The 24914-nt window shown below is 39.1% G+C and overlaps 1 protein-coding gene across 2 annotated transcripts; it reads left to right on the forward strand.

Moving 5' to 3' along the window:
* LOC131188545 (zinc finger protein 318-like) lies at positions 1-24708 on the forward strand. Of its 2 annotated transcripts, XM_058163860.1 has the most exons (7): positions 5-343; positions 4387-4532; positions 10512-11064; positions 12683-13966; positions 19921-20020; positions 20702-20973; positions 21721-24708. In XM_058163860.1, the coding sequence occupies exons 1-7, from the start codon at positions 143-145 to the stop codon at positions 21724-21726; spliced, it is 2562 nt and encodes an 853-aa protein (XP_058019843.1). In that variant the 5' UTR covers positions 5-142; the 3' UTR covers positions 21727-24708. The 2 variants fall into 2 exon arrangements, with proteins under 2 accessions (XP_058019853.1, XP_058019843.1); XM_058163870.1 differs by lacking the exons at positions 19921-20020; positions 21721-24708 and having other exon boundaries at positions 1-343; positions 20702-20892.
* Positions 24709-24914: the final 206 nt, after the last annotated feature.

Consider the following 24914-nt stretch of genomic DNA (forward strand, 5'->3'; position numbering starts at 1 on the left):
ACATCCGGCCTTTGAGCCCGGTGCGCATGCGTACGCGTCTCGGTGAGGTGGGGGAAATGGCCCGGAGACGCTTAAACAGGAGCGAGGAGGAGTGAGTGCGGGAGGCCTGTGTGGACGCTTCAAGCCGTTAAGGCTACCCGCCATGTCTCGTCCCGAGAGCAACCATCCGGCCATGAGATTTCAACGGTCCCGGTTCGGCTCCATCGACTCTTCTCGCGAGGGTGGGCAACGCTCCCGCTCGCCCTCTCCGTGGGGTTACCGCCACCGCCACCACTACGACCACCGCTCCCTGCCTAGCCGTCGCTCCTCGCATCGCTCGCCTTCCCCGCGCCGTTTCAGCAGGGTACGCTCGGTTGGAGCTTCCTCCTTTCGTCTACCTTCCGTCTCCAGTCCCATGTGTCTGTGCTTTCGCTGTTGGCGAAGCGGGGCGGGGGGGGAGGGGACCCCCCCCCCCCCCCCCCCCCGCAGCCGCCGTTCGGTGTCTTCCCCCATTTTGTGCGAGGGCGGAACAGTCTCTGACATCCCCCAAGCTACATAATTACATTTACAAATCGTTTTCTCCGGCCGACGGTATCGGAGAACCCGTTGGTTTTTTGTTTTTTTTTAAGTGGAAGGTTCTGACTGGACGGCAATGGGAAAGGAAAAGAAAAAGTTGCAAAGTAAACACTTAATATGACTTCTACTCTAGGCATGCTCTGCCACCTCGAACTAAGTTCTGGTTAAGTAGGAGCGGCTTCCGAGTATGCATTAATGTATGGAAAGTTCTTAAAGGAACATAAAGGGGTCACTGTAGGGTTTGGTTCTGCTTTTGCTTTCAGTTATGCCCAGACCTCGGAAAGACTCAATACTTTGTAGAGCTTGTGAATGAGGTTGCTTCTTTTGCAGCAGATTAGTAAGCAGTTGAATGAGCTGGATGAGTAATAAGATTCAAATGTGAAGCATACTGAATTATTTACTGAATTTATTTATGGTTATTTACTGAATTTATTTATTTATTGAATTTTTTTAAAAAAAATCTTAAGCTTTTTAAAAAAGAAGCTGCATGTACCATGTTGTTAAAGTCAATTCCATGATCATGTATGGGAAGTCCTTGACTTATGACTACAATTGAGCTCAAAACTTTTGTTAGGAGACATTTGTTCAGTGAGTTTTGCCCCATTTTACGACCTTTTTTGCCACAGTTGTTAAGTGAATCACTGCAGTTGATAAGTTAATAACTCAGTTGTTAAGTGGATCTGGATTCCCCATTGACTTTGCTTGTCAAAAGGTTGTGAAAGGTGATCACATGATCTTGGGACACTGCAATAAGTATGAACCAATTGCAAAGTATATGAATTTTGATCACATGATCATGGGGAATGCTACAAAAGTTGTAACTGAAAAATGGTCATAAGTCACTTTTTTCATTGCTGCTGTAACTCTGAACAGTTACTGAATGAATTGTAAGGTGAAAACTACCTGTATTCCTCTGAAATGATAGTCCTATTTTTGTTTACATATTTGGCACTATGGACTTAGTTGGATTTATTTTGTAGAAATGATTTGCATAAATTCATCTCTGAAATTTCAGAACTAGGGCTATACTTTTTTCAGTGTGTGATCTACATTACTTTGGTTTCCAGTTTCTTTAGTAGAACTATTTTTATTCTTCATGTATCCCCATGAAGAATCGTACATTTTCTTTGTCATTTTTTCCATCTTGGAAATCAAAGATATTTTGAAAATGGAACAATTACTCAATCTCATTGTTTTGTCAGTAAGGTTCTTTCACTATAGTATGTGAAAGGAACAAAGCTATATTTTCTCTGTCATACAATTGCTGTATCATATATCAACAGAATACTAATTTGTGAATATAAATTTTCTAGAAAAAATATGTTAGGGCTTTTTTGGACTTATCTTTTGGATCTAGTCTTGGAGTGATATAATCCAGAAAATAGATCCAATTCAAAAATTAAATTGGATTAAATTAATGTTTAATTAGGACACAGTGTTCCCTGAACAGGAAAGATTGAAGATGGGATAAACCATGTTGGATCCTGCAATGACTTCTTGAGGAGGAAGCAGACCACCAATTTATAGCCCTTCTAAATGACTTTATTTCCTTGCTTATCCAAACATTTATTTTCATATCTTAATTCAGATAACAGAAATAGATATGAGCTATGTGTTTCAGATTAACAGTCACTTGCTATAATGCTACATTGTATAACCCAAGAGATGTCTATAACATGAATATCACCAGATGGTCAACACAGAAATCAGATTGACTATGTGCTGTCTAGCCAAAGATGGAGAAGCGCTATACAGTCAGTAAAAACAAGACCAGGAGCTGACTGTGGCTCAGATCATGAGCTTCTCATGGCAAATTTAGGCTTAAATTGAAGAAAGTAGGGAAAAGCACTAGGCCATTAAGGTATGAACTAAATCATATTCCTGATGAATATACAGTAGAGGTAACAAATAGATTTAAGGAATTAGATCTGATAGAGTGCCTGAAGAACTATGGATGAGGTTCGCAACATTGTATAAGAGGTAGCAACTAAAACCATCCCAAAGAAAAAGAAAGACAAGAAAGCAAAATGGTTGTCTGAGGAAGCTTTACAAATAGTTGAGGAAAGAAGGGAAGCAAAAGGCAAGGGAGAAAGATGAAGATACACCCAATTAAATGCAGAATTTCAGAGAATAGCTAGAAGAGAAGAATGCCTTCTTAAACGAACACTGCAAAGAATCCCTTCTTAAATGAACAGTGCAAAGAAATAGAAGAAAACAATAGAATAGGGAGCACCAGAGATCTTTTCAAGAAAATTGAAGATATGAAGGCATGATAAAGGTGGGCATGATAAAGGACCAAAATGGCAGGGACGTAACAGAGGCAGAAGAGATTAAGAAGAGGTGGCAAAATTACACAGAAGAACTATACAAGAAGGGGTTTAGCGTCCCTGATAACTACGATAGGGTGGCCACTGGCCTCGAGGCAGACATCCTGGAATGCAAAGTCAAATGGCCCTTAGGAAGTCTAAGCAACAACAAAGCTAGTGAAGGTGACAGTATTCCAGCTGAGCTATTCAAAATCTTAAAAGACGATGCAGTAAAAGTGCTACACTCAATATGCCAGCAAATTTGGAAAACTCAACAATGGCCATAGGATTGGAAGAGATCAGTTTACATTCCAATTCCAAAGAAGGGAAATGCCAAAGAATGTTCAAACTATCGCATCATTACACTCATTTCACCTGCTAGTAAAGTTATGCTTAAAATCCTACAAGCTAGGCTCCAGCAGTATGTAGATCGAGAACTACCAGAAGTACAGGCAGGATTTCGAAGAGGCAGAGGAACTAGAGAGCAAATCGCCAACATACACTGAATCATGGAGAAAGCTAGGGCTAAAGCCTTTGTGTGGATCACAACAAATTGTGGCAAGTTCTCAAAGAGATGGGAGTACCAGACCATCTTATTTGTCTCTTGAGAAACCTATATGCGGGTTAAGAAGCAACAGTGAGAACTGGACAGAGAACCACTGATTGGTTCAAAATTGGAAAAGAAGTCTGGCAAGGCTATATACTGTCAACCTGCCTATTTAACTTATATGCAGAGCACATCATGAAAAAGGCAGGGCTAGATGAATCACAAGTTAGAATTAAGATTGCCGGGAGAAATATCAACAACCTCAGCTATGCAGATGGTACTACTCCAATGGCAGAAAGTGAAGAAAGAACTAAATAGCCTTCTGATGCAGGTGAAGGAGCAGATCAACCCTGACTGCTTTTTAAAAGGCCAGATCCTGAAGATGAAACTGAAATACTTTGGCCACTTAATGAGAAGGAAGGGCTCACTGGAGAAAAGCGTAATGCTGGGAACAATTGACTGCAAAAAAAAGAAGATTTAACTTTTGTTAAATCATTGGACATGACTAGATCGACTTTCAACAGCCCATGTTTAACTACATGACTTTGTCAAATAGGTTGCAGCATGATTTTTGCTTCATGTTGTACTTTTGTTTAATAGAGCACAAAAATTTGTACAAAATAGCCAAGTTTTATTTCTCTCAACGAAATATTGCCAGAGATATTATGTCTCAAAGTTGCTGGAACCTTAGTGTCATACTGTAGAAGGCTGCGGTATGGGGTCACACAAATGCCTATATCTCTGCAAGTATTGCATCGGCACACGTAACACTTTACCGATGTTCATTGGGGACATGTGTGCATGTTCACACAAAATTTCATTGAAATCCGTGATGGTCGAGCAGGGACCCCCAGACCACTTTAACATGGAATATATCCAGTGTTAAGGTATTTTGCAACAATGGAAGATAGGAAACCTGCTTGTTTTATCAAACAGATAACATATAATAACTTTTGCCTGTCCCTTCCCCCATTGTAGAGATATTCGCCGTCATATTCTCCAAGGCAACGCTCACGTTCTCCAGGCCGACGTTCTGAATCTTCAGTGGAAAAATACTTGCGGGACGTAGTTGAAAATGACATTGGCACAAGCTTACCAGCTGATAGTCTGAGGAATGTGAACAGGTATGGCTCTTTGAAAGCTAGCTTCACAGAATTGTGATTTTTTTTTTGGTATCCTATTGTATCAAATAAAATGATGACTTGCTATGAGACAGTTTGGAAAATATATATTAGATGGATTACATTCGATGTCCCTCATCTTAGGACACATTCATATATATTTTTTTTAATGAGGTTTATAGGCCACCTCAATCTTTTGCAACCCAGGGTAACTTAAAAAATACAATAAAACATTGTAAAAACAAAGAATTATGTCATTAAAATTGCAAGTGGAATAATATATGAAAGATTCCAAGTAATGTCTAAAACTTGGGAGGAGGGTAAAATAATCTTTAAATGTTTGGGGTTGTTAGTTATGTTCAAATCTCTTTAACAGTTGCAGCAGTAATTCTGAATATTAAATGAATCTAATGTGGCAAAATTCTCTAATTTAACAGCTTGATTTATATACTGTGACTTGTCTTGTTTCAGGTAGTTCTAGATCTTCTTTTTATATGTCAGTTTCTGTTCATTTCTACCTAAATCTGTAGTGCATTTCAGTGCATGTTTAAGAAGCAAAGTCCAGAAGATACAAATACAATTTAATCTTAAAAACATTTAAGTTTACACATCAGGATAAAAATAGATATTTTTCTTTATAGAATTTTATAAATCTTTATCTTATTTCTTCCTTTGTAATTAGTGGTAAAGTTGGTGCATTTTGATGACAAAGTATGCAGTTTACTTACAAATATAATGCACTCTCTCCTGTTCTTAAGAAATGCGCTTAGTAGTAAATCTGTTTTTCGTTTCTACAATAACCACTTAAGAGGGTATTTTTCATGACTTAAAAGTTTGTATTCCTTAAGTTTAACTCCTTGATAGAAGGCAGTGAAATAATACCATGTTTCCCTGAAAATACGACCTACCCTAAAAACCAGCCCTAGCCGATTTTCATGCCTGCGCCTAAAATAAACCCTACCGAAAAAATAAGGCCTAGTTAACCTCTGCCCACCATCTGGTTGTATGAGGTGGGGCAAGGTGCAGTCATAAAGACCCTGTGTGGCCACTGGCTTGGCGCTGAAATGGAGTAGAAGTTTGAGTGATGCGCGTCAGGTCCTTAACGGGACTACTGGAGCTGTCACAAGACGAGGCAGTTGTTGTGTCTACGCCCCCGAGTCGGGCCTCCTGCCAGAAAGTGACTTGGAAAGTGAGGGGGAAGGGCCGTCAGGACTTACCTTGGGAGCACCGGCTTCCCTGGCTCAGTTCCAGGAGCCAGAGGCAGGCCAGGTGGAAGAGATAACGAGGCCTCCATCCCCTGACTCCTCCCCCCCCAGGCCACACCTCCAGACCCAGCTGATGGCAATCAGGCCTGGCTGGACCCTAGGTTTCGTAGGCAGGAGAGGCGGGAACAACAGAAGCAGGGATGGGGCAGACCTAGGAAGTGCTGAGTCATGGAGCCACACCCCACAGGATATAAAGGCAGCAAGAGCTGCTGTGCCGCTTCATAGCAGGCAAATTAACTGCTTAACTAAGAGCTGAAGTACTGTTTGTTCCTGGGTGACTCATCGCGTCGAGGAAGATAACAGAGACACTTGGCAGCTATTTTGCTGCCAGAGCTGAAAGTGCCAGCTAATTAAGCCATCGCTTGGATGGAGGCGAGGGGGGACAGACGATATTGATGGCTGTGCCATGCCCCCATTGGAGTCTGAATCTGCAGGGGAAGATGAGCTGGAACAAGAGCCTTGAGAGGGCGGTTCCCTTGGCCTTGGAGGAAAGTGGGGAAGGGCAGAGTCAGTCTGGACAAGGCTTTTCTGAATTAGAAAGGCTTGCAGACAGGGAGGAGCAGGAAAGACTGGGCTCAGGTGAAGAGCAAGGACTACCCCCTCCTGATCCTAGAGCACAGAGAGAAGGTGAGACCAATGCAGACTGAGCCAGCTATGAGGGAGGAGAATGCCCTGCCCCACTTCAAAAGCACACCTGAGGACTGAGATGTAAGAAAGTGCCACTGGGAGGGGCATTTGTTCGGAACAAGTGCTGAATCTGCAGAGCCTCATGTGTATGCTGATGCCTGGAGATTACTGTGCTCTGTCTTGTGGGGCTTGTCTGGTTGCCTGCTTCGCTGAATTTCTTGCTCTGGTTATTGTTTGGCTAATCTTTTGGCTAACCTGGCTTACTGGACTGCTGACCCAGGTTACTATTTGGCTAATTTTGCTTACTGGACTACTTGCAGCCAGAGGCTGCTGAAGATCTGTGTGAGAGCTTTGCTCCAGGACTTGTAATAAATGTCGGGATGTTTTGGGGCAAAGTTATAGCAATAAAGAGGAGTTAGACCTGTTCTCTGGCTGTGTTGCTTTCATGCCACACTCCAGGTCATTATAGCCTGGCTGCGGGGAAGCCAGTGCAGGGTATGGGGGGCAGCTCTGCACCCCCAGCCTTGCTTCATTCTCCACCCAATCACCACCTTGTTTGTTGCCATCACACCAGTGAATTGCTCAGCCTCCTGCTCTGTTACATTGGCAAACAAGGAGAAGTGGCGAAGTACAAAGAAGAATGAAGTGAGGTGGGAGATGGGTGAAGGACAAAGCAAGGCAGGAGGTGTGCCCCATGTGCTCTACACCAGCTTACCTGAGGACCCTTCAACCAGGCTACCCATGCCAAACCCTCGCCATACCACCTCACACCTCCACCTGGGCAGCCACATCCCTTCACTAACCGGCTTTCTCTGCCGCCGCGGGCAGGGCAAGAAAAGTAGTCTGTGGCAGTACGGTAAAAAAAAAAAAAGTTCAGACCTTTCAACTTCTCACAAAAAAAAAGAATCTTGTGAAGTTGGGAAACTGAGTGGCGCCGAAAGCAGCTGAAAGTGTGGTGTTCAAGCCCTTCAGCTGCTTTTGGCACCCCTCGGTTTCCCACTCCCCCTTGCCAGGCTGGTCTGGTGGGGGGGATTGCCTTCCGCCTTCTCTGCTGAGCCATGAACAGAGATTGACCATCCCCCAAACCCCGCTGCTGTCAAAGTAAATCCTGGGCACTGCACTGCAATGGATAAGACAAAAAGCGCAGCTTTTGTCTGAAGGAGGAGAAGGAGCCGGGAGAAGAAAGAGGGAAAGCAGCCAAGTGGGAAGTGCCCCACCGGCCAGGCACTGAAACATCACCACTTCCACTGCACGGAGAAAGAGAGCAAGAGAGCGATCCGATCCAACTTTTGTGTGTGCCTGTGTGTATATGACGCACGCGATTCGATCCAACCTCGGAAACATATACCGGTGGTGGTGTGTGCTCTCTCTCTCTCTTCCTTCCTTCCCTTTCTCTCTCCCTCTCTCTCTCTCAGAGAGAGAGAGAAAGGTTTGATCAGATCGTTCTCTCACTCTACCTCATGGTGGCGGCACCAGCCAGGCTCTCCATGGCGGCCTGCAGCTGATCTGAGGCACGCAGGCCAATGCCCTTTGGCTGCCTGTGTCCCTCTACCTCCTGTTGCAGCCAGCCTTATTGCAGTTGCTGCCTCCTGTGTGTGTTTGTGGGGGTGGGGGATGTCGCCTGGCCAGGCCAGACCTTGTGATAAAAAAAAGACCTCCCCGAAAATAAGCCCAAATGCTTATTTTGGGGCCCAAAAGAAAATAAGGCCAAATGCTTATTTTCGGGGAAACACGGGCAATAAAAGCAAATGTATTCATCTCCTTTTCCTAAAAGTAAAAACAAATGTTTGAAGGCCTGCTGGATCTCTGGGAAAAGGGTGTTACTCTGGGAAGGGCCGACTATAGAGAAGGTGCACTATTCTTGGTCCTGCTAGATGACAACATTTAAAAGAAAGAATACAGCTCCTACTGAATCTGATCTAGCGGAATGGCCAAATCCTCAGAGAGAAGCAGTCCTGTAAGCAGCCTTGTTAGAAACTCTGTAAGGCTGGAGTAGGAACCATTGTTATGTATGCTAATGCTGCTTAATTAAAAGGTTATGGTAACAGAAGTTGTCTGAATTCACTTACCCCTTTCCTCCCTTTATCTTTGAAAGAACTAGTGAGGACCAAGCGTGAGATTCTTCAGACTAAAATTTCTTTTTTCTGATCAATGTCTTGGTTGCGGCTCTGCCTCCTATTCCTCAAGATTATTCTTATAGCTGATTATATTCCATCAGCAGTGCAATATGGGAAAACTGTAGGGCAGTCAAACTGTGCATGCTGCCACATTCTGAACCAGTTGTAATTTTTAGTTAGTCTACAAGGGAAGCCCCATCTAGAATGTGTTGCACTAACCCAACCAGAAAATGGTGGGATTAGAGAATGTGACAAGACCTCCCAATCCCGGAATGGCTGCATTTGGCAAACAAGATGTCTGTGTGGAGTTGCTGCAAAGTACAAGATTCCTGAAGTTCTCACGCGGGGCTCCTTGGGAGAAAAAGCGGGAACAACTTATATGAGGAACTTGCAACCGTCCCTGCCAGCTTCCCCATTGACTTGATTCCAGCTGGGAAGGTCACAAATGGTGATTCCATGGTTTCAGCTCATTGCAATATCTTAATTATGAGATGGGCACCCAGGCACCCAAATTAGAATAATGTGATGTTGTGATTACCACAACTTTGTGGACAGGTCATAAGTCTCCCATGTTCAGAGCTGTTATAATCTTGAATGGATGCTAAAAGAGTGGTCATAACTTGAGGACTATCTGTATCCTAATGTAATTGCTTTACCGCTCAAGGCTATGCATATGTGTTGCCATTGAGATTCTCCTATCTGAGGTATGAGAAGTTTCTGTGATGCATACAGGTAGTCCTCGACTTATGGCCACAATTGAGCCCAAAATTTCTGTTTGTTAAGTGGGACATTTGTTAAATGAGTTTTGGGCCATTTTATGGCCATTCTTGCCACAGTTGTTAAATGAATCACTGCAATTGATAAGTTAGTAATACAGTTGTTAAGTGAATCTGGCTTCCCCTTTGACTTTGCTTGTTCCAGAAAGTGACAAAAAGTGATTACATGACCTTGGGACATTGTAACGGTCATAAATATGAACCAGTTGCTGAGCAACTGAATTTTGATCATGTGATATGGGTACGTTGCAACGGTTGTGAGTATGAAAAACGGTCCTAAGTCATATTTTTCAGTGCCTTTGTAACTTTGAATGATCACTAAATGAACTGTTGTAAGTTGAGGATTACCTGTATTCTGTGCTTATTGCACCATAATAAATCAGTATAATTTGTAATTGTGAATTGTATACTTTAAACAGAAGTTCATTGTATTTTGAAAGATGTACTTTGAAATGATAACAGTTCTTATGTGGATAAATTAAACTATCCAAAAGTTAACTATTTTGAAGTACCACAAAAATTAGTTTAAAAAACCAGGTACATAGAGCAAGAATCACCAGGGTTAGGGTTAGAGTTAGGCCTTATTAGAAAAACGTTCATGATAGTTATTTTTAGTAGCAAGTTGCACATGTTTCCTCATTGATTTAATATAGAAAAATAAAATAGAAAGAATTTTTTAAAAAAATATGTAGGACAAATACTGTTGTTGCTGTTAATCAGTTAAAATGTTAGAATATTGCTTCTACTTTAAAAATGGACTAAAATGTTTTATTATCCAAATTTGCTATAGACGTGTTGTTGAGGTTGTGTGTACACTTCACACAAAACTTTTTATTTATTTATCAATCAAATTCTATAGCTGCTATCTCACAAAAAAAAATACCCTGGGCAGCTTACAATAATAAATTAAAACAATAAATACACAAAAACTCTCATTGTAAAAAAATTAACACAAACATAATTTAAAAAATAAAAACTGTATGGTTGATATGCATTGTTAAGACCAACTTTGTCCTTTGAAAGCAATTTAATACAAGATAAATTATATATATTTTGTTCACATCTGGAGCTGGAGCACGTTTCCATTTCTGTAACAGTGCACTCTTGCCTGTTTTTGTTTCATCTCCCATATGCTAACTTGAGTTTCCAGAGATTTATATGATGTTGATGTTGTAATTGATGTGCCTCTCTCATCAGGGATGACTTGGCTGATGGTCCAATATTTAGCAGAGCCCTTTCACATCCTTGGAACCTTGAAAGAGGTTTTTTTCGTGAGGAGAATTTTTCAAGACCATTCAGCATGAGACATGATGAGGACTCTTACAATAGGGATATTTTCATAGCTCAACTGGACCGAAGCATAAACAGTGAATTTCTACAGCATCAATCAAGAGAAAATAAGAGGGGTGGGGAGCAAGAATCAAAATACTTTCAATATGACAGAGAACATAGACTCTTTGATGAGAGCATAAAATCTCGGGCTTTATTGACAGAATCAGAGAAATATTGTAAACAAAGCCTTAATAAAAGCCCAAGCCTAATATACATGGATGAAGATATTCGTAAACTTGAAAGAATTAGGAGAAAAAGAGAAGAGGATTTGCGAAGCAGAAACATTAGTACTGTCCTGCCTGATTCAGCTAATCAAGAACAGTCTTCTGAATCTCAACACCATTATAGATCTGAGAAAACCCCAGCAGTGCCCTTAAAATCTATACTGAAGAAACGTTCAGATGATTCTTCTATACAGGTTTGAACTGAATTCTTCACTCTCTTTGTTAATCTGTCCCTTTTACTTTTCCCCCCCTAATTTAAATATAAGTATTTAATTGTCTATATGTACATCTTTGGAATAAATGCTTCAAACAATGTCACACTTTTTTCCCTGTCATGGAGTTGATTTAGTATTGACAGCATCTTGGGTCTCATTTGGATCAGAAAGTCTGCATTTTATTTGTTTTAAATTTAAAACAAGTAACTTTCTTTCTCTTAAGGTGTGTTGTTACACATTTTATTTTAGTATTTTGAAATCTCTATGAAATTAACATAAGATGCATTTGATAAAGTTATTTTAGGTCACTTATGGGAATTTTTGTTTTTCAACCTTGAAGCCCCATCAGTAATATTTTTCCTCATGCAAGATGAAGTAAGGAGCAATTGCTCCTTATTTTGCTCTGCAAGGAGCCTGAGATGGCTTGTCGTACAGGGAGGAGTCTGTTCTGAAAGGTGGGATTATGGGGGGATGGGAGGGTGCTTGCTGAAGATTTTCATGGTTTAGATGAAAACTTTTAGCATTAGGTATGTAGGTTGGAAGTTTTCTAAATCGTTTCTAGAAAACCAAGTGCAGAATTTTTCAGTGTTTGAAACGGAAGAAATCTCTACAATTATTAAATTTTAAAAACGATTTGAAACTGAATTATCAATTCACCTCATTTTCCTAACTTAGTTTCAAAACAGAGATAAACTCATTTCTGAAAGAAGCACCATGCTTTTGTGAATTTGCATCATGCAGCAGTCATAAGTAATGTTGCCTGTTGACTTAGGAGCATTTGGCTACTTTTTTGGATTTGTAAGATGCTTTCTTCAGAAAGGCACCTTTCGAATTCTGTTATTCTGTTATTGACGTGCTGTTTTCCTTCTTGATCAGTGATTCAAAGTAATCACAGATCATGGCATGATTATGTTGATGCTGCATAGCAACTTAAAACTGGACTTTATGAGCATATCATGGAGGGAGAATAAAGCCATTTCACTGAATGGTTAACTCTGAACAAAGCTGGGTGGTGACATGATATGTGCAGTTTATAGAAGATAGCTAGAATGATGATGTGTTACTGTATTGGCAATTTTATTGCTGATTAGTACAATATAGTGAGATCATCTTGTATCAGTGTGGCCTGCTGAGGAAGAGAAGCATGTTATTTGTTTTCCTCTGGTAACTTTTTTGTAGCACCTTTGCACCCTGCCTCAGCACTAATGAAATACCCACAATATGTCAAATTAAATGATATTTTAGAATTCATGTCTCTGCCTCAGTTTCATTTTTCTTCTCTTACAGTTTTCCAAGTTATTAGCTGTGATCTGTTTATATGAAAGAATGACTTGTTTTATGAATTGAAATATTGATTAATCTTATAAACTAACATCACAAGATCTTTTTAAAGCCTGGATTCTTTTCTAACAGTTCTTTATCTATAAATGAACCCCTTTCTTTCAGATATTTTTTATTTATAACAGTTTAACACAATCACTTCTTTTCATCAGTTTTTCTTCTTCAGAATTTCTTTAGTTCAGCAATAACTTTTTTGTAGTAAGGCATCTCAGTGCAAAAGACATGACAAGGAACAAATGCTTTTCCTTTTGAACAGGACTCCAGGAATTTTTCAAAGGAGAAGAAGCCTCCCGAGTCAACATCAGAATCTGTCAGCCAACATAGTGACTTCCTGCTGCCTCATGAAAGAGACAGTCAGGATGGAAGTGGCTTTTCGTGCATTCTAGGTACGACGACTGATTCTCCTTGTGTTCCAGAAAAAGGACTGGATCCCTTCCCTGATAATATAGAAGATGAAGAGAAATTTCTTTATGGTGATGATGATGGTGATTCAAACAATTGTCTCTACTCTCAAAAGATAATGATGAGTGAAAAGAAAGAACCTGTGACTAAGAAAGTAAAATCTCCACCTACTGCAAAACCAAAGAATTTGAAGCAGTCTGTAAAACGAGAGAATTTTGAACATTCTGTAAAACGAGAGAATTTGGAACATTCTATAAAACGAGAGAATTTGGAACATTCTGTAAAATGTGAGAATTTGGAACAGTCTGTAAAACGAGAGAATTTGGAACAGTTTGTAAAACCAGAGAATTTGGAACAGTCTGTAAATCCAGAGAATTTGGAACAGTCCAGTGTGGAATATGACAAGATCCGTGACTTGCTTAAAACTATTGGTTTAGACATTGGAATAGCTGAAATAGATAAGCTTGCTGCTCGCACAGAAGAAAGACTCCACGGGAAAAAAACATCTTATTCTTCTAATCATCATTCAGTGGCAAATCATAAAGCAAAGTTGTGGGAGAGGAAGAAACTTTCTCTATCGCCATCTGATTCTTTTCCATCACCTGAAGCTGTGTCTCCTGTTTTAAAATCTGACTACAATAACATCGCTATTTCAGGGCAAAATAAAGCCATTGACATGTGCGAGCAATCTGGTGTTCCAGGATTTTTAATCCCATCAGCTCCACCTTCTTTTCTTGATATTCCTACTGGGCCCATCTCTGGTTCCTGTCAATATGTTCCATATGTCCCTACATATACTCCATCTCAGTTCTTCCCAAACCCTGCTTCTCTCCCAGTAGCCTTACCTAACTACGATGTATACCAGCGCCACATGGGTTATGCAACTTCTGACTGGTGTGCTCAGCAAGTGGACTCTGTATGTCCAAATAAACCTGAGGTTGCCAACCATGCCAATCTAAAAAACAAATGTAGAACTCGCAACCTCAGAATCATTAATACAATTACCATCAGCGATTTCAAGCAATTTCAAGATGCTTCTACCACTGCTCCTTACTTCAATCAGCGATCCAAGTCTTCTAAAAAAAGGGCCAGGCGAAAAAAATCTTCTGAAACAAGACAAACTTTTCTGAAGAGCAATGTGAGTATCTTCTTAATTTCATAATTACCGTAGTATCATAGAAATTGATTTAGAATGGACTTTAGAAATTGACTAGTCCAAACAGTTGCCCAATGCAGGTCTCCGTTTATCATTTATAATGTATAATTTAAAAACATAAAAACACTTTATTTCTTTCTTAAAGTTAACAAGCTTTAACTTTTCCTTCTTTTCAGCATAGAAATGTGGAATATATTGTAGACTGTATATTCTAGAACTTAAAATATATAAGCAGTCCTCTGCAAAATTCTAAGGTAGAGGAATAGATACATAAATATGTCTGTATCTACATAGTTTATTTTAATTTCATATATGCAATTTCTAAACTGCCTAACTCCAAAGTGACTAGTCAGCTTCACAATGTTAAAAAGCAACAAAAACGTAACAAGATCTACAAAAAGAACACAGTAGTCCTGGAGAAACAGGTTAGAAAAACCCACTTTCCATCACCCCAAAAGTGGAGGGGATCAACTAAATACCCTAACCCAGGGGGCTCCAACCAGTGGGCTGTGGCCTATTGGCCAGTGGGCTGTGTCAGTAGCTGGATGGAGTGTGTGCACAGCCCCCATTTGTGTGTCCGTTGCTAGTGTCACGGATGCTCACAGCCCCATTTGTGCAGGCACTCACGGCCCCACTCGCATGAGTATTCTGGACGCTCGTGATCCCACTCGCGCAGGCACTTGTGCCTCCACTCCGGGCCGCCAACCTAGAAAGATTGGGGAACTCTGCCCTAACCAAAGATCTGGGGAAAGAACTGAATTTTAGGGCTCTTTTGAAGAGAGATAGAGTGGCTGCTGAATGAATCTCCAAGCAAATGCTGTTCTAAAGTGCAGGTGCTGCAACAGAGAAATCCTGCTTTCTGGATTCTGCTAAATGATGCTGCTTCCTCAATGAAACCCAAAGTAAGTTGACCCGGATTACTTGGGATAGGCCAGGGGTCTGCAACCTTAAACACTCAAAAAGCCATTTGGACCCATTTCCCAAAGAAAAGAAAACACTGGGAGCCACAAAACCTGGGTGGGCTTGGCCAACTCAACAACACTCCCACCCAGTCACATGAACCCCCCCGCCACGCCTACCTGGGTTTTGTGGCTGTTTTCTGTGGGAAATGGGTTTCTCTCTCTCTCGTTTTTCTCTTTTTCCTCTCTCTCTCTCTCATCTTTCTTTCTTTCCTTCCTTCCTTCCTTCCTTCCTTCCTTCCTTCCTTCCTTCCTTCCTTCCTTCCTTCTTTCCTTCTTTTTCTCTCCTCTATGTCATTTCCCTCTTTTCCCTCTCTCATTCTCTCCCTCCAGCTTTCTCATTTCTGTGCCCCTTTCTCTCCCCCTTCTCTCTCATTTGTTTCTCTTTTTCCTCTCTTTATCATTCTCTCCATTGTTTTCTCATTTCTCTCTCTTTTTCTCCCCTTTTTTCTCATCTCTCTCTTTTCCTCCCTCTCTCTCTCTCTTCCCTCCCTCTCTCCCCACCTCTCTCTTGTGTGTGTGTGTGTGTTCCCTCTTGAACCATTTCTAAAAACAGGCGAGGGTTGGGTAGTTGTTTTTTTTTGCTGCTGATCTTCTTTTGATGCTTTTTACCAAATGATTTAAATCAAAAGTCATTTCAGGTTCCCAGATAAATGAAGCTCTTTCGTTCCCCTGCTATGGCTCCCTGTCGGCTGGCTGGCCCTGCCCCTCGCCCACCCCTCTCAGTCACTTCTCACATGACCTGAGAAGGTAAGGGCGACAGTGGGGGTGGAGACTCTCTCCATATTCCAGAGTGTGAGGGAAGCACCTCTGTACTTGCCTCTCATCTCACGGGCGCTTCTTCCAGCGCTTCTTGCTGCTGTGCATGCACCTCAATCGCTCGGGGAAACACGCAACTTTACCTCCACTAAGAGACACTGGCCTGGCTGTGCCTGATGTGCCATGTCATAATGGATTTCATAATGCTGTCTCCCCCATTGTGAAGCACGCTAAATTTAAGCGTGCTGCGCAAGGTGCTGCAAGAACAGTGAACAGGCCATGGAGGCGGTGAGAGCAGCGGCGTCAGCACAGCTGGGGGGCCTGCTGTTGCCACTTCTCTCACTGCCTCCATGGTCTGCTTGTTGCTCTCGCAGTATCTTACGCAGTATCCTCCTCCTGGAGCCCATTACGACATGGCGCATCTGGCACAGCCGGGTCAGGCCAGTGTCTCTTAGCAGCGATCAAGTCGCGCATCTCCCCGAGTGACCAAGATGTGTGCGTAGCACCAAGAAGCACCGGAAGAAGTGCCTGCGAGATGAGAGGCAAGTACAGGGGCGCTTCCCTCCCGCTCTAGAATATGGAGTGAGTCTCCATCCCCCACCGTTGCCCTTACCTTCTCAGGCCATGTGAGGAGTAAGTGGGAGGGGAGGGTGAGTGGCGGGACCAGCTAGCTGACAGGGAGCCACAGCAGGGGGACGAAAGAGCCGGGGTAGTCAGATATTACAAGAAATACATAGTCCTTCAGACAGCTAGTTACTATGCGGTATAGGACTTTGTAGATAATAAACAGCACTTTGAATTGCATTCAGAAATATATTGGTAACTAATACAGCTCTTGAGGCAGAGGTGTTACTGCTACATTCTGAACCAGCTATAGCTTTCAAGTGGTCTTCAAGGGCAACCCCATGAAGACCATGCTGCCATAGTTCACCGCTAAGATATGAATGACTGTAACGAGGGCTTCTTGGTCCAGAAATATGCAACTGGCATACATATTGGATTGTGCAAAACCCTAGCTACCTGGATCATTGAGAAAGAGTTGGGAATCTAGGAAGACTTCCCCTAGTGTGACCCCCTTCAGGACTAAGTTTGGGAATCTGCCGAACAAGGAGGTCCAAGCCACTTGACTTGGCAGAATTTAACTTAAACCTGTTTCTCCCCATCCAGACTCCAGCTGCTTCCAAGCATTGGGAGGAAACCTTGACAACATTGTTTTTTTATTCATGGATTGAGATTCACAGTTGAATGACATCTATGTATTCATGATACCTGATGCTGAACTGAGGTCAACTGATTGATGACCTCTCCCTAATGCAACATCATATTAAGGAGGAGCAAGAGCATCAAACTTGTGCCACTCCACAAATCAAAGGATTTGAATTTGAGTCTACTTCCCCCCACCCCCACTCCACCCCACCCAAAATATTGCCTTGAACTGGCTGAGGAGGGTGTTCTCCAGTTGTATTCTCAACTGGTCTATACGGATGTAAAGATCAATCATATCAAAAATTGCTGAGAAATAAAGCAGGGCCAAGTTGGTTGCAACCAGCTGCATCTTGGCATCATCAGAGATCATCAATGAGCATGATCAGTGCCATCTCCATAACCCAGCTAAAATGGAACCAGACAATTTATTTCTTTAATGGCTCTCTGAAACGGCAACTGACCTCTTCTCAACAATTTTTAGTAGAAAGGGGAAGACTGGACAAAAGTTGGCCAGGACATTTAGGTCCAGTGACAGCTTCTTCACATTTAAAAAAAAAACATTCCAAAGTTAAAATAAAGAAAAAAGAAGAAACTTAACAACCATCAAACACTAATAATAAAAATAACAAAAATATAACAAATGACATACCAATTTTTTTGCATCATTAGTATCTTTTTAGTTATAAGCTGATGGAGACATGACTATTAAAACTCTTTAAGGTTTGATGATACTGCAACATAAAGGATGGACAGTTTAGCACCACCTATCATAAGATCTAACACTTATTTCTGCCTGAATTGATTTCTTTATCCAAGTAATTAAAAAATGCAGGCTATTAAGTCTCTTAATATATACCAAATAAAATAATGTTTTGCAGGAGTCTTTGGCAACAGAAGCCAGGGGCTTGTGCAGAATTGATAGATAGATGTAGAATGTTGCTATTGTTCTCCAATTTAAAATAATTTTAATGAGTTTACCGAACTTTGCATGTGATGTTGTATAGTCTGTTGAAGTCTCATTATAGTCTCAGGGTTTTTAACTCTTTCAGTTCCATTTTTTGGACATTAAATCTATCAATTTTGTGAAATAAACTATAAGTTTGAGGTGAAAATCTGCATATTTACTCTGAAATTTGGTTCCTTTTTTGGCATGAATGTCTATTTGCAAATGAAACTAAACATTTGAAACAGAAATGTTACTAGAAAAAACAGGGAAAGAATTACCATTTAAAAAAAATAGTAGGAAGGATATCCTTGCCATTCCACTATAGTGTCCTGATAATCCCATTTGTGAGCAGAAGTATTTGCTACCCTGTCCATAATATTTTTTGGCATTGTGAAATAATGAATTTAGATCTCCTCTTGAGTCAGCCTAAATGTTGCAAGTACTTGAAGCATGACAAAGGTTTATGCCAATGTTTATTGATTTGAAAAGAGTTGGATTCTTCAGATACCTAGCTCCTCCCATCATCTTAGTTTAATTTAGTTTACTTTATTGTCATTGCACCTCGTATAACGAAATTAAATGCCATCTTCAGTGTACATTATACATAAAAAATAAAACAAAAGCATCCTTCACATTCTATACAATTAAATTAAAAACCCCTGATATTGCATTAATATTGCATTATGACTATACAGTACAATTCAATATAATTATTGCTCTGGAATAGAAGCTGTTTTTCAGCCTATTTGGCCTTGTTTTATTATCCTGTACCATCTACCAGATGGTACTAGTTCAAAAAAAGGGTGCCCAGGAAGAGATGAATCTTTAAGAATGTTTTGAAATTTCTTAAGAAAGGGAGAGGGCAACCAATGATCTGGGCAATGACGTTAACTCTCTGGATCGCTGTCCTATCTGCCACTGTGCAATTGGCAAACCATACACAGGTGTAGTAAATTAAAATACTCTATGGTGTAGCAGTAGAAGGTCACCAGCAGTTTTTCATTCAGTTGTTTCCTGAGAAGTCTCAGGTACTATAATATCTGCTGGGCCCTTTTGACCAATGCTGCAATATGAGCACCCCAGGTAGGGTCCTCTTTTATGATAACACCCAGAAACTTAAAACTAGCCACTTGCTGCACTTGGTCTCCATTGATAACCAAGGGCTGGATGTCTTATCTATTTCTTTTATAGTCCACTATAAGCTCCTTGGTCTTATTTGTGTTAAGGACCAAGTTATTATCCCCACATCATGAAAGCAACTGGTCATCTCATCTCGATAGGCAGACTCAACTTCCCTGGAGATGAGTCTCATCACTGTTGTATCATCTGCAAATTTAATAATAGCATTGTTGGTGTGAATGGGAAGGCAGTCATGTACATAAAGAATATAGAGTAAGGGACTCAACATGCAATCCTGTGGTGTACCAGTGTTAAGAATAAGAGCTGAGGAGATATGATTACCTAATCTAACCTCTGAAAGCAGCCAGATAGGAAATCCATAATCCAAAGGCAAATCTTCCTGTACAACCTCTGCCTTGCCCTTTTGTTGATGTCAAGGATTTGCAACACATAAATTCAACAACACAGATTTGTCATCTAGTGGTGGATTTCAGCCTATAGCTTCCAAACAAAAATTTACTGTCTTGGGTGTCCTAAAGAAGTTATTTCCTTACAAATTAAGAATATATTCCAGGCTTGTTACACGTGCTTTGGTACAATTATGTACACTTCTGTTTTGTTAAGTCATGGCTTGTTTGTCCCCTCCTCCCTTGTTATGAATTACAGAACTTCAGCCAATTCCCAAAGTTAATAATCATATCAGGTAGATTTTATAAAGTAAGAAGGCATGCTATTTTAATGGAAAAATGAACATACTGTATAAGAAGCTCTTGTGAGTAAGCGATAAATTGCATTAAATATCATCTGAAATATATTTAATAATGTAAAAAGACTGTGAATTCAGGGAGACGTTGGAAATTTGCCATAATGATCCTTGTAGGGTTGCATTTACTTTGGTCAATGAAATGGCATATTTTAATGTGCTAATCCCTTTTCAAATTTTCCAGGTAATAGAGGAAAGAGTAAAGTTGAAGCTTGAACAAGAAACACAACATAAGAAACTCTTTTATCAGAGGATTGAATTAGATAGGCTTTCAAAACAGCAAGGTATCACTTCCTCTTATTTTGTAATTATTTTTTTGTCCTGAAGTATTCAGTAGTGGTGCTGAATACTACACAATCCCCTGGAAAGTGTGTAATTGTATTTTATCTCATTCTGAAGACATCTCAGAATACTACAGAAAGTCTCCAGATTACAATAGCAGTTAGGACCAAGAACTCCATCGCAAGCAACACGGTTGTAGAGTGCAATGGCACATGACTGCATAACTTAGCAATGGCAATTTCAGTAGTTTGGGTTGCCATCAGTTATACAAGGACTATGTGTGTCATCATGTGTTTGCAATTTTATCATTCGTTTCACTTGTAGGAAGCTGGCAGGGAATGGGGGAAATCACAGTCACATGAATGTGGCTTGCTGTGATGTTGTAATTGTGAGCTGGGTGCTAAGCACCCTGACTGCAATCACATGGCCATGGAAATCCTGTGACAGCCAGAACTCTAAGGACCATTGTAACTTTGAACAGCTGCTGAACAACCGTCGTAAATTTAGGACTATATGATCCTAAAGACTGGATTATATATGCTGTATCACTGTAGCCAACATTACTTTTAATACATGCCAAACATCTTGGATCTAAGAAAATTAAAATTTATAATTTTAATTACCTTAATAATGCATGTATTAAAATAATTTTCTTTTATACCTTGCTCACCACTTCAATTTAGTGGAGATGCTGCAGAAGAAACGAAAAGAGGAAGACCCTTTGCTTGTGGAACTGAGCAGATTGAAAGAAAGCATTGCAAACAATGTTGCTCAACTGGAATTGGATATTAAAGTTTTAAAGGAGAAACAGGGCGAACTTGATAAAGTAATTCATAGCCTGGAGATGAATAGTTTTGAAAAATCCCAGAAATTATCTTCAGAATGTAAAGATTCTTCAGAAAACAAGCTACAAAAAAATCCCCAAAGTGAAGAGGGAACGTTTAACTCAATCCAGGTATGTTTCTAGATGTTGATACAATTACCAGTCTTAGAGTAAAAGCTTTGATATGATAATCTTGGTTTAGTAAATCGAAATATAAAAAAGATATTTCCTTCCAAATGCAATCCTTTTATCCTCCCTTTACACATTTCTGCAAATAAATTAGCATGCCTGTAATTGCCAGTAACTTTCATTATGTCTCAGTTAGCTCACAACTTCAAAATAAGCAAAACCTTAAACCATAATTCGTAATTTCAGATTCTTTTGATATCTGTGCTTATTATGAAAGATTGAAATTGAATTTTACTTGGGAATGATGCTCACAGTGGAAATGGTGACCCCTTACACACTTGCCAAAATTTCCTCTGTATGGCTGGAGGAATTCAGTGAACTATAGAAGAAGGAAGTATCCTATAGAGATAAGCCCCAAATAGAATTATTAGATAGCAGTTCTAGGCTATTCGTCTTCTCTCCTAGTCTTGTTAAAAGTGGTCTCATAAGGTCAGTTTTGATCAGAATGTCACTGATATCAAAAGAAGGAACAGTGCTTTAGATAAGATGATTTTTTTAAAATAATGGCCTTATTCTAGAAAAAAACAATGATGCAAATAGGGGTGAACAAAACAACAAATCCTTAGAAAATTACTGATGAAAACAAAAAGTTACTTTTGTGATCATTAATTTTTGATACATAACTGTTAAGATATTTTATAATAAAATTCTATAGAGGACTTTCTCTTATATAAATATCTTTTTGTTTAGTCATAAGGAAGTGATTGTTTACCTGGAGTAAGGACAGAAACCAGCAGAAGGAAAAACCTAAAAGACTATCTCATACCTGACCTGACTCTAGAGATTAGAAGCTGTGGTAAGATTTTGAGATGAAGACTACAATTCTAGAGAATATTTTTATTCTGTCATGATTTGAAGCACTATTTTTTATTCAGATTTATTTTGTTTCAAGGAAAGTAAAAAAAAGTTAATAAATTTTGTCTCTTAGCTCATTAAATATCAGTATAATGTATTTTATCAATGGCATCTCCTCAAAGAAGATAATAAGTTCTACATTTTCTGAATAGCTGAAAGTTTCCTTAAATTGAAGATAAACTGAAAGGTTACTGCAACCTAATTTTCAGGTTGCAGCTGTGAGAACATTTGATTAATTTTTGTTGATGGATTGTCATAGCTCTCAAAATTTATCAGAAGAGTGTTTATGATATGATAACAGGAAGCTTAATGTGTTTTTATTCTCATGAGAAAGTAACAGCATCTCTCAACTGTTTCCCCTGGATAAGTCACCCTGTGATGCTTGTTGTTATCCATATTATTCTATTTTAAAAGAATGGATCTTTTAAGAACATTTTAAAAGAATGCCACATTATTCTATGAGTACATTGTATGGCATTATACTCTAAAAAAGAAGTCATAGTGCCATATTTATTTCCCTCTGGTCAGAAAAAAGTGTTTTTAGAAAAAAACTTTTCTTTCTGACATCTACAAACATAAATCTTCAGAAAACTTTAGTAAGTAAAACTTATCTTCTCTGTTTTTTTAGTGTTCTATTAGTTTTTGCTGAAAAGTTCTTCACAATTTTAAGCTCAGCTCTAACTAAATATTTAATCTTCCAATAGGCTTTGGAGCATTTGGAAAACAAAACATGTCATAGAATTTTGTTTTTACACTACTTCCTTGAATGTAATGTAAAGACAAACATGGAAGTTTTAAGAATTTTTTAAAACAGATAAAGAAGATGGTTATTTTGAAAGAGTTTTTTTTTTGCAAAATTGCTTTTAAATAAATTATAATTAAATTAGCCAAAAAGAACTAGACCTTTGTGGGAATGTTTTTTGTTTATTATTAAAGAATGCATACAATTGACGGATTGCCGAAAAGAAAAAATAACAGTAAGATAATGACCCAGACTATGAAACTGACTGTAATTATAGTTGTTGATTGTGATGTTGAATATAATTAGTGCTATTAGGGATAAAAGCACAAAAGACAAAAGATGTGGGAAGCTTGCCTTTAATTTTCTGTTGTTTGAGATACTTTCATTTTTGGATTATAATATAATGACAACCACCAGAAAAACAGCAAGAATGGAGGAGAGGAGAGGAGATCTCTAGAGCAACCTGCAGAAAAAGGAATTATACCAGATTTGCTTCAAAAATAATGTTAGCAAATGGGCAAATAAGATAGATTCACTTGATATTAAATTAACAGCACTTCAAGAAAAAAATGGATGAAATACTTGTAAAGAGGAAAGAGGAGATGAAAGTAGAAGCCAGGATGATGGAAAGTGCTGTAACAAATATCTGGATACAAAACAATTTGACAACGAAATAGAAATTTTAGAGAGGACAGAAGTTCCTGACAGGGAGTTGGAAAGAGAACTAGATAATCTGGCTATATTTGAATAAGAGGATAAGAATTTGTTTTAGGACTTAGAGCAAGGCCATAGGATTCTAGTGAAGATATTAAAGAGAAGATTATTAAAGTCCTGGCAATTTTTTTGGATTGGGCAGAGGAGTATATAGAGGCATAAATTGATAAAAATGTATAGAATAAATTCAAGATTTGCAAGAACAAGAAATGTTCTAAGGGATGCTTTTGTGTACTTTGTCAGGAAGAAAAAAGGATTAAGTTTTGCATTATGTATTGGCAATATAGATATAATTGCTATTAAATTACTATCGTAACTTTGCGTAAGAGAAAGGAGGGTTTTTTTTTTGACTGAGAGATTAGAACAGAAAAGGATCCCATTTTGATGGAACAAATTGGAAGATACGAATTTTACTTTTAAATAGCAGAGGTTTCAGTTGAATTCTATCCAGGAGGTGTGGAAATTTCTAGAAAAATTCAAAGAAGAATTGGAAGAGATTTAAATGAAAGTGTCAAAGAAGACACAAAAACTCCAACTGGTACAAGAGGAAACTGAAAGGGATATACTGGATTATGTGCTATAAGTATTGGTTCTTCTATTTTTTTAATGTGATTATGGATTACAAGTGATTAATGTAAAATATAAATGTAGCAAATGCTCCCCGAAAGTGAAAAAAAGTCATTATTTGAAAAAATTAAAATGATATAATTTGCCTGCAAAAGACACATATCGGAAAAAGATATGGAGTTTTCCTTCTCCCTTCTCACAGTTTTTGAGACCTGTGTATATGCACACACTTTTGAAAGAAGCATCTCTTGCTGTTTGGTTTGGATGAAAGAGTAAGTGTTCTTGAGAAATAGAAGGCTTTTGAGTTAAAAAGACATGACATGAGATTAAGATGGCAGGGATATTTGTGATACATTAAAGTTGAAGTTAATTAGATTTCAAAAATAATTATGCTTTTTTGTACTATATTGAGAATGGAAGGGATACAAATCCAGGTTGTGCTCAAAACATTTTTCTGGCTCTTAGCATAACAAGCATTTTATAGACAAGAAATAATAGGCAAACAAATTTGGCTAACTTATTGTGAGATACTAATATTGTGTTAGGAAGAATGTAAAATAAAGAAGAACTAGTGACAGAGGGACAATGGTTTTCTTACATACAATTACTAGAAAGGTTTAAAGTAGATAAAAGAATATCCTAAGGCTGAATTTGAAATAGAATTGTGTACAAATGATGAACATGTAATTGCTAAAATGTATAAACTTTTATTGAAATGTGAAATAGAAGAACAATTTGTGGAGTGTTTGATAAAATGGACTAACATTTTACTTATAATAAACAGATGAAACAATGGGAAATCGTGTGGTTGAAACGATAGACGTTTACACTATGTTATAATCTTAAAGGGATTTTTTATACAATGATGTATATGTCACTGGAGAAATTGTTTGGAATGTACAAAACCACTTCATTCATATTGGACATGTGAACAAGAAGAGACATTGTATCATGCTTGGTGAATATGTAAAAGAGCTAGAAAATTAAGACTTTATTTTGGAATTGA

The sequence above is a fragment of the Ahaetulla prasina genome, chromosome 1 (assembly GCF_028640845.1).
Source record: "Ahaetulla prasina isolate Xishuangbanna chromosome 1, ASM2864084v1, whole genome shotgun sequence".
NCBI classification, from domain to species: Eukaryota; Metazoa; Chordata; class Lepidosauria; order Squamata; family Colubridae; genus Ahaetulla; species Ahaetulla prasina.

Bases quoted from the DNA above. Each gene is read 5' to 3' on its own strand.
- LOC131188545 (XM_058163860.1), top strand. From the start codon at position 143: ATGTCTCGTCCCGAGAGCAACCATCCGGCCATGAGATTTCAACGGTCC. The intron at 4,533-10,511 runs GTATGGCTCTTT...CTCTCTCATCAG, and splicing joins AGTCTGAGGAATGTGAACAG to GGATGACTTGGCTGATGGTC. The intron at 11,065-12,682 runs GTTTGAACTGAA...CCTTTTGAACAG, and splicing joins CAGATGATTCTTCTATACAG to GACTCCAGGAATTTTTCAAA.